Source organism: Rhea pennata, chromosome 6 (assembly GCF_028389875.1).
Source record: "Rhea pennata isolate bPtePen1 chromosome 6, bPtePen1.pri, whole genome shotgun sequence".
NCBI lineage: Eukaryota > Metazoa > Chordata > Aves > Rheiformes > Rheidae > Rhea > Rhea pennata.
Window position 1 is genome coordinate 15,053,727 of NC_084668.1, and position 12,500 is coordinate 15,066,226.

The 12,500-nt window shown below is 37.5% G+C and overlaps 1 protein-coding gene across 1 annotated transcript in view; it reads left to right on the forward strand.

Moving 5' to 3' along the window:
• Positions 1-12,500, forward strand: part of CNTNAP5 (contactin associated protein family member 5) — a 286,625-nt gene that overhangs the window by 75,955 nt on the left and 198,170 nt on the right. The window contains exon 3 of the mRNA XM_062578339.1: positions 1,786-1,979. Coding sequence (XP_062434323.1) covers positions 1,786-1,979 — 194 coding nt within the window. The remainder of the gene's footprint in view (positions 1-1,785; positions 1,980-12,500) is intronic.

Consider the following 12,500-nt stretch of genomic DNA (forward strand, 5'->3'; position numbering starts at 1 on the left):
TAGAGCATGATACGAACAAGTATACATTGATACAGTTACAAAAAATGTTCCTGGAGAGTTCCCATAGAGAAGACAAGACAGTTATCCAGAGGAACGGGGACAATGCTGAATTCTAGCTATGGAATAAATAGACTATTTCAGGAATCAAGACTAAATCTTATCTTACCTTAATGAATATGTAAATATTCATATGTAAATATGTAAATAATAGTGTGTGTTGGGGGGGATAAAAAAAAAAAAAGATAAATGCTTAAAAAAACAAAACAAAAATCCCTAACATCTGTCCTTAGCCAAAGGAATTTCAATTGGCTGTTGAAAAATCCAGTGTGGACCAAGAAAACTAAGAAAGTTTTTAAGGGGCAAATTTACTGAAATTTGAATTCATTGATATCAACTACATTTATTGATTTTTTTGTCTCAGTTCATTGCAATAAGGTATTTATGGAGCAGCTTTGAGACAGATCAATTAATAACATTAAAATATTAAGTTAAATTCAGCTATTTATAACCAAAGGTTATTGATTTTCTTTTGAAATACATATTTAGATTATTTCTCATGTTTCACATGAGAAATTGTTAATGCTTTATTTTCAACTCTATACTTTCCCTTTTCCTCCTAATGCAATTGTATTCACTACAATTGCAAGAAAGTGGCTTTAAACTTCACTGATGATAACAAAGCAAATAAGATGGGTTGCAGTAGCACTGATGGACTAAAAATTTGCTGCTTTGAATACTTTGTTAATGACTTCTCTGTTCTTCATAGCTGTGTTATTTGCTTATTTGTAAAGCTGAGGTGAATTTTGAATGTACACAGAGAATAAGTGTGTGCGAGTACTAACAAGGTAAAAAAATCAATACAGTCTATAATTTAAAAGTATAAGAGTAAGCAAGGGAACATAAGAGAATATATTCCAGTCTGGAAGGATTTGTTTTCATAATCGAAAGATCATGATTATTGTAGTAGTGATTTGTTAGGATTCGAGCAGCAGTTGCACTTCTATGTTTCATTGGCTTGACGTTATCATGGGCCTGCTTAACTGCTAGGAGGATTCGAGAGATGGTATTTAAGGACAAACATGAGTTTTTAAAATACCAACTTCCACAATCTACTTCTAAAGTCTCCATTTCTGAATGGAGATGTTGGTTGTGGAGGTTAGTAATTTGTAACTCATGTTTGTCCTGGTAAAGATTGATTGTTCTTTTGTTTAAGATGAAATGCATGCTCACGTGTGTGTGCATGCAAAATCTTGTGTGAGGAAGGGTGATACTTTCTAATGTGAAGGCAGTCCTTTTAGTTGTTTGATACAATAATCTCTATGACCCATTATTTCAAGTGCCTTTGCAACCTCTAATTAAACAAATACTTTATAGAGCATAAATCACGGTAGCTAAGGTTTTTGCATATCTTTCAAAACATAGCAAAAAAGAAAAAGTCAAAGCAAATTTAAAATTAGAAATCAACATTTTCAGATTTGCACAAGCATCTAAGGAAGGAAAAGGTATGATTTTTGCTGCTAATGCAAAATAATTAAAATCCCTTATAAATTGTAGATTATAATTGTAGGTATTCATAAAATCCCGTATGAATTGTAGGTTAAATAAGAAAACCTAGAAGCAGCATACCAGGAAGTGTGTTTCCTAGTACAAAAACAGGGAGGAGTAGCTTTACTTTCAGAAAGTAAAGACTTTTCTGTGATAACCTAAAATAATATGTTTCTTTCTAGAATACCGCATTTTTTGTGTTGTCCTTTTTTTCTGTTACCATTTTCCAATTTCTCTTAGGAGCTGGTGGCTGGTCTCCACTTGACTCAAATGAGCAGCAGTGGCTCCAGATTGATCTAGGAGACAGAGTTGAGGTTGTTGCGGTTGCTACCCAAGGAAGATATGGAAGCTCAGACTGGGTAACCAGCTACATGCTGATGTTCAGCGACACTGGCCGCAACTGGAAACAGTACAGACAAGAAGACACTATCTGGGTAGGTCTGAACTTTTCTCCTGGTCTGTTATTTTAAGTTAAACAGGTGAGTTGTAGATATGTTTGCCCTGGATCTTTAGTTCAGACTCAATGTGGTATTTGGAGAAATGGATTCAATTTCAGATCAGGTCAGTGTGGCCGTGGTGAGAGAGCAGGCCTGAGTGACTCTACAGGGTGTTTTGATCTAAACTACTTCAGTCATCAATTGTCTGTGTAATACAGTTTTAGACCCTCAGGACTACACTGTTTTTTAGACTACGTGAATTTTCAAGGCACTTGAAATGGTCTTCTGTGCCTGGTGGGCTTTGATTCAGGAACAGCAGGGCAGATGGGACTAATCACCTACATGCTTCTTCTGGGAAATAAAAAAAAAAATAGCTCTGTCCCATATGCGCACTGGCTGACCAGAACAGCCAAGCTCATGCTGGGACAGATGGGTGGTAAATTGTTCCTCATCTGGAGAAAGCTGGAGCTCCAGCATGACTTCTGAGATGATTTAGCTGATGCACCAGAAGTGCTCAAGGCTTTTCCTAAAACATTAATGCAGCCTTGAAGCTTGCTGTGTTTCAAGTTCAGTATATGGCCATGTCAGGAGCTGTTTGTAGGACTGCCTGCGTTAGCAATTCCACTTCAGGTGTGGATGGAGAAGCTCAGAATTATTCCTTTTGTATGAATGGCCTTAGTGAATTGTTTCATCCTCTGTGCTGTTCTCACATTTTGACCGTCAATAGCCTTGGTAGTGTGACAGTATGTGTTAGTGAATAAAACATATTTATGATGAAAATAGAATGAAATGTTTAAAAATGATCAAGTAGACTTCTGTTTTCATCTTATTTTTTTCCCTGGTTAACATCTTGGTTAATTGCTGTGTCAGAAAGCAGATTTTGCTTCCAGAATCTAATGATTATGAATGAGGAGAGCTGTGGTTACAGCAGAAAGAAGAGAGGGGCTGTTTAATTTTTCCTGAGTGTATTCTATGCAGTGGGGAATGCATGTATTGCCTGGTTAACTTTTGTGGTTTTAAAATCTATTGTGTTCCCACTGCCTTTGTTTTAATATGGATTTGCTTTAGAGAAAAGCTAATTAAGCTGTCCTTCCTTTAGAAAAAGGCAACTTTGGCCTGAAGATGGTCGTAAAGTTGTCAGTGCTTCACCTGCCACTTATGAAGATAGGTGAAGATAGGCTGACTTCGTTTCAGAATCTTATATGCTTTTTTTTGATATTGAAAATTGTAGAATTTTCTTCTAAACTGTTTTGTAGTAATTATTTAATCTGGAACTGAACTTCCACTCCTGGGATACTGAAATCCAGAATTCAGATATTTTTATACAGACTCATTTTCATTAAAGACTTCTTTACCTGATAATATTAATGTACCTTGTTAAGATTTTATGTTAGGACAAATTAATTTTTGATTACATGTCTAATGTTTCCATCTGTCTCTTTTGTGGAAACCCTTGACCTTTGATTTTTTTTTTTGGTAAGGTTTACTTCTTAAACTTGAAAAGGCAACAAGTAGAATTGATCACAGCAGATTTTTATGACCTAAGAATCCAATTTAGTGAGTTCTGATCTGGCACCAAGTAATGCACATAACAATAGGAATATGTCCAGTGGGCATTTGAAAGTGTATCAGGATTTCTAAAAAGCATGAACCATCTTGCTGTACTAACCTATCATGTAAGGTGGTTCAGAAAAAAATGACAGAAGCTCTAAAGCTTCAATAGATTTGTAGATCTTCCTTCTGGAGAGTTATCACTCTGATCTACAGAGGATATTGTTCTTATATATAATTGAGGAAAAATGAAATAGAAAAGGTAACACTGCGGGGAAAGATTTGGATATTCTTCCTCAGCACATTAGTTTGTATTAATCATGTTTGTAGTATGAGCCAACAGTGTAAGTCTAGTCCATTAGAAGCACTTGCTCCACATCCCCATGCAGGGAGCTTGAAGAGCCTATCAGGAGGTGTCACCAAAATTTGCTATCAGAACAACTCTTTTACAGAATCTGATGAAAATGCAAAGTGGGCTGATTTGACTTCATTATGATTTCATCACGATTTCATCAGACTTTACAATCAGCTCAGACTGGCAAGTCTCATTAACACCTAAGAGCTTGTATGCTTGCCTGTGGAGTTAATGTAGCTCAAAAGATACTTCTGTAAAATTTTTATTGTAACTAAAGAGAAAGGGTTTTCTGTTTTGTTTGTATGGCACCTCTGCGTTTATTTCACTAGATGAAAACAGAACTCGAGGAAAGCCAAGGAAGCTTTCAGAAGTGTGTGTGGAATTATAATTTCAGATTTTGAGATGTTTTTGTTTTATTGGTGGTAGCCTTTTCCTAGGCTTTGTCTTTACCAAGAAAAAACTACACTAGCCTTATTTCAAAGGTTTTTCTATACAAGGTGGGCATCTGGATGAAATGAGAACAAGTACGATAATATGATTGCCCTAAACATCTGGCTCATTCAATAGCTACAAGAAAAGTTCTGCATTGCATACATCTTGGAAGAGACCTGTAGCCCTTCACTTAAGGAAGGGAAGAAGAGTGGATCATTTTACAAACACACTAAGTGGCTCTTTGGTAGACTATGCTGAGGAGTCCCGAGATGGACAGTATCTGCAATGGGGAAGTGTCTTGCTTATCTTTTGGGAGGGATGTAGAGGTGTTAGTATAGTTTATCTGTAAAAAATAGGATTCAAGGTAGGGGTCTGTTATGGCAAGTTACCACATTATGAGAAGCCTTTCAGTCACAGCGAGGGAGTGGAGGGAGGTTAAAATGACAGGTTATTGTGAATACTGAACACTTCAGAAATCTCAGCTGGTTGGACAGGAAAGCACGTTTTTCTCCATACTTTAACTTTGAAGCTTTTTCCTTTGCCCTTAAAACGGGGACTTAATACTGTCTTAGTCCCTCAGGATTTGGAGCTTTTCAAGATTTCCGTTTTAAGCTTCTGTGCTTAGCTAAAAAGGCTTAGAAATTTACCTTCTTTGCTTTTTGTTTCAGAAAGCTGAGCTGCTCCTAACTTAGGAAGTGGGCAGCACTGTGACTCAGCTTCCAAAGTACCATGAAATCTGCGTAATTATTGCTTGCAGATCCTTATGTGAAGTCTGCTATATCAATATAAAATACTGTGATGCACTGGACCTGTTACATTCTCTGATAAACTAGCCAGAAGTTTGTGCCTTGTATGGATATTACTGCTTGTTCTGCACAAACTGCTTATTGGTGACAACTGATTGTTCATTCATGGCTGTTGAGAGACTGTGTCACTGGAAGGGACCTAGGTAGTCTGGTGAATTATTTTCTTGTTTTTGGCTGGCACTATAGCTGTATGGGGAACCATCTGAAAGAATAGCTATATACTGAACTGGTGAAAAGAAGGGTGTAAAAAGCACCCTGCATTTCAAAGCAAGCATTTGATTTCAGTTTGACATTTGAGGTTTCACTTTGTTTTTTCTGTTTTCCTTCCCTAGAATGAAAATGAGGTCTTAAAATTTCTACTCCACTATATGTGTGTTAAAATAAAACTGGCAGAAATCCTTAATCTCTACCTAACCCAAGTTATATTTGAACTGTGATTTCTGTCGGTTTATCTGCATGCTGCAGAGACAAAACTATTAGATATCCACAGTAGAGTACTGGAGGAGGAAAAGGGTTACTGACACAGTCTTTCCCCCTTGTGTGTCTTGGGCCATTGGTCATGCTTGATGGAGACAGCAGGAATGCCATAGTCTCCTTGATAATCCCCAGGTAAATTTGCCCTGGGTGAAACTTTCCTAATTATGTAGCAGGCACAAATGTCTGATGCTCCATATTGCAAGTGGAGCTCCTGAGGAGTTGTTTCCAGCATTCTGGGTGTATGTTTTGTCCATATAAATGCTGCGTGTGTCCTTCAACGCATCTGAGACCGGGTACGTAAATTGTTCATTGGGCTGCCAATAAAACAGATGTTTGCACGCCACTCTGTGTCTGTATTACTAGTAAAAATCCTCTGCTCTTTATAGAGATTACAAGGGTTATTATCCTCCTCTCAGGGCACACAACAGCTCCCATCAGCTTCATCGTTAATGACAGCACTGCACAGACAGATCACAAGGAGAATCAGAAAACCTCTTACATTTTCACTCAGTCCATGTTTATGATTTTAGTAAATTCTGCAGCTGGAGCTGAAGACAAGACAGATTAGCCATTTAAAACCAATTTTCCAACCCCATTTGTATTTAAATAATCTTGTTACAAAAGGACTCTGTGGTTCAGAGCAAACTAGGCTTATAATTATATTTTCAATATGGATAAATCAGCTGTGTGTGGACACACTAGCTATTGATTGGGAGAAATAAAGCATAAATCTTACTGCTTGTAACAAGTAAATGATTTTTCAGTTTTTTTAAGTGATGAATAATTCAGAATTTACTTTACCTGCATACTCAACACAATTTGAGTCAGTCCAAATTGTGTATATTACTGGGACAGAAGAGTGGGCTGTGATACAACGCTACTTCTTTTTAGATAGCAATTTTTATGCCATCTATATTGAAAAATACTTTACAAAGCTGAAAAACTCAATTATGCAGGAAGACACAAAGGAAAGGGGAGGGAATAGGCATAAATATATCTAGGAAAAAAATGTTCTTTAGTGAAAGTTTTGAAAGAAGATAAAGAAGTTAGGAAATGGAGATAAAGGAGTCTGTTCTGAGAGTGGCAGAGAACATTCTGACAGAATTATAAAACTATGTGGCAAGGTAATAAACGGGAAAAGTGGTATAGGTAGTGAGGTGATGCTTCGTATTCTGGGCAAACACATTCAGCAGAACTGTGAGGCTGGTGAAACTGCTTATACGTTCACTGTTAACTGCATGTGAAAGGGAGATACATCCTCAGCTGGAAGGGGGACTGAGCCCTGGCCCCAATACCTGGAGACAGAGCGAGCATCTCTGCTGCTGAACCCCATGATCGTGGGTTGTGAATCGTACCAACGGAGAGCTTCACCAGGGAGAAGTGCTACAGCGTCTGTTTCACTTCTTGCAGGTGGTGTGTGAGGCTGGAGAGTCGACAGGAGACTGAGGATGTATTAGGAAATTGATATTTGCAGAGGAGCTTAAAAGATGGAGTTGAATAGAGGTGATAAAGATCCCTTGAAGCCTCTTTCCCTAGAAGACCCTTGCTTGCATGTGAGCTTTTGCTGAACCAGAGGCTTTGCTAATGGAGTCTAGTGGAGGGACACTCTTAATTGGTTTATAAATCTACTGGAGTGCAGTAAACTTTCTTATTTCTGCTCTAGCTGGATAATGACTGTGGGATTGTTTTGGTAAGTTAATTATCGTGAACATGATTAGAATGTTAATCTTCTTGTCAGATTTATTGTTGTCCAATTTATTCTAAAGCATCTTATAGTTCCAAGTCCTAATGTCCTCCAAGCAAGGCCAGAGCAAAATTCTTCCTAAAGTGGCGAAGTTTTGCATTGTTTGGTTGAGTTAGCAATTAAATTTCTGCTTGCCTTGTAATAATGCTTCCCATTGTACAAATGTTCAGATACATTTAACTTGTTATGTACATGTGAATTATTGCCAAGCGAATAGGTATTAAACAGTATGTATCTATTGATTATTGTCTTTTCCTTTGCTCTAGCTGAAATATATATATAAAAAAAGAGGGGGGGGGGATTCCAGTCCAATTGCTGCTTTTAAGGTAGGAATGAAGGAAGCAATCCAGTCTTGCTCTGCAAGGCCTTCCAGAGGTTTTCATCACTACTCCTGTAAGACCTAAGCTATTACAACTTTTGAAGATGAACCATTAGCTGCTTGTTATATTTAAAACTGTTCCGATTTAAGACCGTCTTATCCTGAGGTATTACTTGGACGTTGCTAATTTGCTTCTGATACTGGTTCAGCTTACTGGGCTGGCTGCAAACCCTATGCAGAGCCTCTTGATTATGTTCTCAGGCAGTTTGTCTCTTCTTGATACTGCCAGGGCAGTTATCCCTTAGGGAAGATGATTCAATGTGCCACTATATCTTTTTTTGTGTGTGTGAAGTACGCTCTGTATGGTCTTATGCCTGACTAAAATGGATATGTAGATTGCAGTATAGTGATACTTGAGTTAGCCTTAAACCAACTGAACTTTGCATGAATTCTGTGACCTTAGAGTGTACCTCTATAGATGGTTAACTGTGTAAAGTGATATCAAGTTTGAGTCTGCAGAATTTAGTGCTGACATTAACATCACACTATCAATAATGTTTTCAGTAATTCTCTGTGCTTGATCTCTGGTAGCAGGTTACTCTGACCCAGGAAACACCAAGAAATGTGGGTATTTGTAGCCAGTCCTATCCTTACTGTCCTCTCAATCCTATTTCTGTGCAAGTTATGTGAGATTTATCTATGTTCTATAATCCTCCACTCTAAGAAGTTTGTTAAATGTCCCACATTTTTTTCATTCCTACTTCCTACAACTTCTTTGCCACCTTTTCTCTCTACTGCTTCATGTTATACATAGGGACCATGATGTGAGAATTGGTAGTGCTGGCTGTAATGGATTGGAGTGGGAAGAGTGGTTTGCATGGTTCTGTCTGAAATTGCTGTTGAATGTTGACCCTAAACCATATATATCTGCCAACAGTCTCCTGCATGTGTCTGTCATGACCACAAGGCTACTCTTTTCCCTTCCAGGTTTCTCTTGAGAGAGTACGTGTTAGTGACTGCACACTGATGAATAGTAAATAGTGGACATTTCCTTTCAGATAGGGGATTTTAGCCAGCAACTACTTTGTATCAGTAGATCAAACATTTTCATTCTTGCTTGCATATTGTGTTCTATGGTATGTGAACCTAAAAATAGGCATTTTTATAAAGTATAAATAAATATGGCACAAGCAGTACTTCAGTTCGTTTACAGTTTCACCTCTAGTGAGCAAATGACCGTTTGCAAATGGACTAAAATGAGAAAGCAGCGTAGAGCAACGAACAAATGGTAAAGCTGTTTTGCTAAAGGAAAATGCATCATTAATTTGTTCGTAGCAAACAATTTACAAAGATTAGCCAAATAAAAATGTCCCCAGGATAAGCACTAAAGCTGATCCACCCACAGCTGAAAACTATTCCAAAACAATAATAGTTGGATTGACTGCAGTGCTGTGGATAGAAGTTACCTGATGCACTGAATTGCTTCCACAGCCAGTCTGCATTTGTAGATACAGCAACCAAGAAAGAACCTTTACAGAATACAATATGCAAATGTTTTTTCTTCTACAATTTTCCTAGTGAAGCTTATGTTAATTTCCATAGTTCTTCTGGGTCATATTGATGAGGACTGAGTGACTTCTGGGGTTGGTAATGAGGTTTTGGAGTCTTTAGCCTCTTAAAAAGCCTATTTAAATCCGGACGGAATGGTTTGAACATGAAAAGCTCTATTTATATTGTGTGCTGTGAGCATCCTGCTAGCAGCCAGATCAGCTGCTCAATGTGCAAGGAGAAACACTTAACATCTTCAGGAGTTGTTTGTCCAGACTTCTTAGTGGGAAGTGAAGAGGAGCTTTCCAGGCCTTCACTCGCAGAGCAGCTTTCTGTGTGACGGGAAGGCTCCAGAAAAGAGCGTGGTTAGTCAGTGCTGGATGTACTTCCAGAGCTCAGCTCTTAGTGAGGTTCCCTGCAATTGTTTGGTAGACTTCAGGACTGGTGAGAATAGCACTAGCCTCCTTAATGTCAAATTCTTTTGCAAACCCTTAGCTAGCAACCTGAACTGGAAAATAACCCTGGTTGCCCTGCTGCTGAAAGGTGGCATGTTTAATGATTCTTTTAGATTAGTTTAACCCAAATGAATAACTAGTTTATCAGCTCTTCTGGTTTGACTTGGACTGTTCAGATTTATAGTAACTGGTATAAGACACAACCTGTTTTACTCTGAGCCCTTTCTAAACTTTGGATAATTCCTGCATCAAGAAGTTCATGGCCAGGGAAATAGAAATAAGAGGAGGAGGCCAGGTATAAATAAGTCATTGCAAATGACTCCAGGAATGGGATTTTAATGAGACATTAAACACTGATAGAATATTAGCTTGGGCAAAGGAAGGTGGTACTGTCCAGACACCGGGTTTATTAGAAAGACATGCTAATGAACTGATAAGTGGTTTTGGAAGAGAAAGGAGAGAATTACCGTGACATTTGAAAGGGGGAAGAGACAGAGAGGTAGAAAGCATCACAGTGTTGACTGTGATGCACGAGCAGATGCAGAAGAAGTTGGAGTTGCTCAAAGGGCAAGTTATAAATAATTGCTTTGCAAGGAAGACAAAAATTTCTCAGTAGCTTTAGTACTTAAGATAGAAATAAAGATTGCTTCATTACATCTTCAGTCAACATCAACAGAAACCAAGTATCCAGCTCTGCTCATCTACTTCTTGCCTCTTCAGTTAGCAGATTTGTATCCTGCTTCTAAGTAACACTTGTTATTTGTGACTTAATGTCCTCAATGTTTTCAGCTACTAGAAGTCCATCAGCACTAAAAGGACCTTTGCAAAGCACTTCTGAGGTACTTTCCTTAAAAAAATCTGTGTTCACAGAACTTCTCCTTTTTTCCACGAGAAAATTGAAACTTTGTACAGTGGCAATGAGAGAATGGGGGTTACAGAGGCAGGTATCATGCAAGGGCCCCTCTGGTTCAGACAAAGGACTCTGATGTATTAAAACCTGATCTTTCTTGGATTGCTTGTCAGGGTTTGTATTCTGTAAGTCTCTTGGATTATACAGACATTCAACTGCATTTCTCCTTTAGGTTTAATTGAGAGCCTGTTACTGTCATTGGGAGCCCTTCCTCTTCAGGGATCCTAGAGCCATAAGGCTAAAGAGATGTACCAGTGAAGAGTCTACTCATAGCTTCTCTGTGGCCGAACAAAGGGAGCAATTACTCTTTCACTTCTCTTTTAAACTGATGTATCCTGGTTGTGTTTTGTGTACTTCTACATACAAATTTTTACAACTTTTAGGTTTCTGTTCTGCTTAAGTCTCCTCAAATAGAATCATACATTAAAAAAAAAAAAAAAAAAAGCAGCCACCCAATTAGAATTGTTTGACAAATGGTATTTTGTTGCCTTTAGAGTAGCCCAGAAAATTTGAAGAGGAAATACCTTGTTTGCAGTGCTGTAAATACATTCGTAGATTTTTTTTTTCTGCTGCTAGTTTCAGCATAATGTGGTTTTATTACTCAAAGGATTGAGGGGAGAGGGCTTCTTCTGGAAAGAGCTTTAATATTATTTGTTTGCATTATCATTAGGAGACAAGTTTTATCAGATATTTTTTCCAACTGTCAATGCCTATACTTGAATATTCTGTTTGGAAGAACTTTATCTAATGCCTAATATAGGCATAAAGTACATATATAGGATATATATTTAATATTTTATTAGATATGTTGAATAATTTAAAAAGACGAAGAATCGGTAAGATTACTGATATCTTAAAAATGAATACAAGTAGTATTTTTCATATGAAGGACCTATTTTAATACTCTCCCTTTATAAATGTGTTTTATGTTCTTTCAGTGGCTTCCAAGTTTGCATGAGAATTTTAAATATAGAAATATATTCCAGTGATCTTGAAGTTTATAATACTGACTTTGTTTTTAATTCTGAAATATGTTTCTGTAGGGTGGGGGTGAATAGAAAAGTCCTTAAAAGATCCTTTGAGGCACTCCAAAAAAAAAAAAAAAAAAAAAAAAAGAAAAAAAGAAAGAAAAGAAAGAAAAAAATAGAATAAATACAACTGTCCTTGTTTCTTTGAAATGTAACATTACTGTGAAACTTTCAATATGCATCTGGCACGTTGGGAGAGCTACACATACCAGTCTTGCAGGATTTGGCTTATGTTATGGGAGTCAGCAATCAAAGACAAAATACTGTGAGCAAACCAAGACAGAGTGTAAATCCTTAAGTAGTATTGCTTGAAGAACTTTCATCAGGGAATAAATATTCATGGGAGGGGGTGGAAATGCAGTCCTAGAAACATTATAAAAGGTTCCATATATATACACGTTTACAGCTTGGATGGGAGATGAGGCTCAGCACAGGAATAAAATCTAGTCCCTGCTGTGCTCAGGGAACACTTAATGTGCGTCACTTATTTTTTATTTTAAATATGCAGACTCCCACACCAGTGATGCGAATGGACAAGTCTTCCCCAGAGCAGTTTGTTGTTTTCCTGAGATGAAGTTTGGTAGGCTTTGGAGAATTTATGTGGAAAGACTGGTTGCCTCAGAGTATTTCATGTTTAGGTTCAGTTCTCAAAAATAATGATTTCATTTACAACAGCTTCCATTTGGAAATTAGAGCTATCAGTTTAAAATATGCCTTATGCTTGCCCCTGGATAGTCTGTGCCTTGATACAAAATCAAGCAAACATCTAAACTTGGGCCAGATAATTTAAAAAGCTGCTCCGAAAGAACTTTACATGTTCAGCTTGGGAATCTTTTTTTGAAGACTAAAGCCATTCTGGCAATGCTCAGCAATTCTATATAATTTCCTTCAAT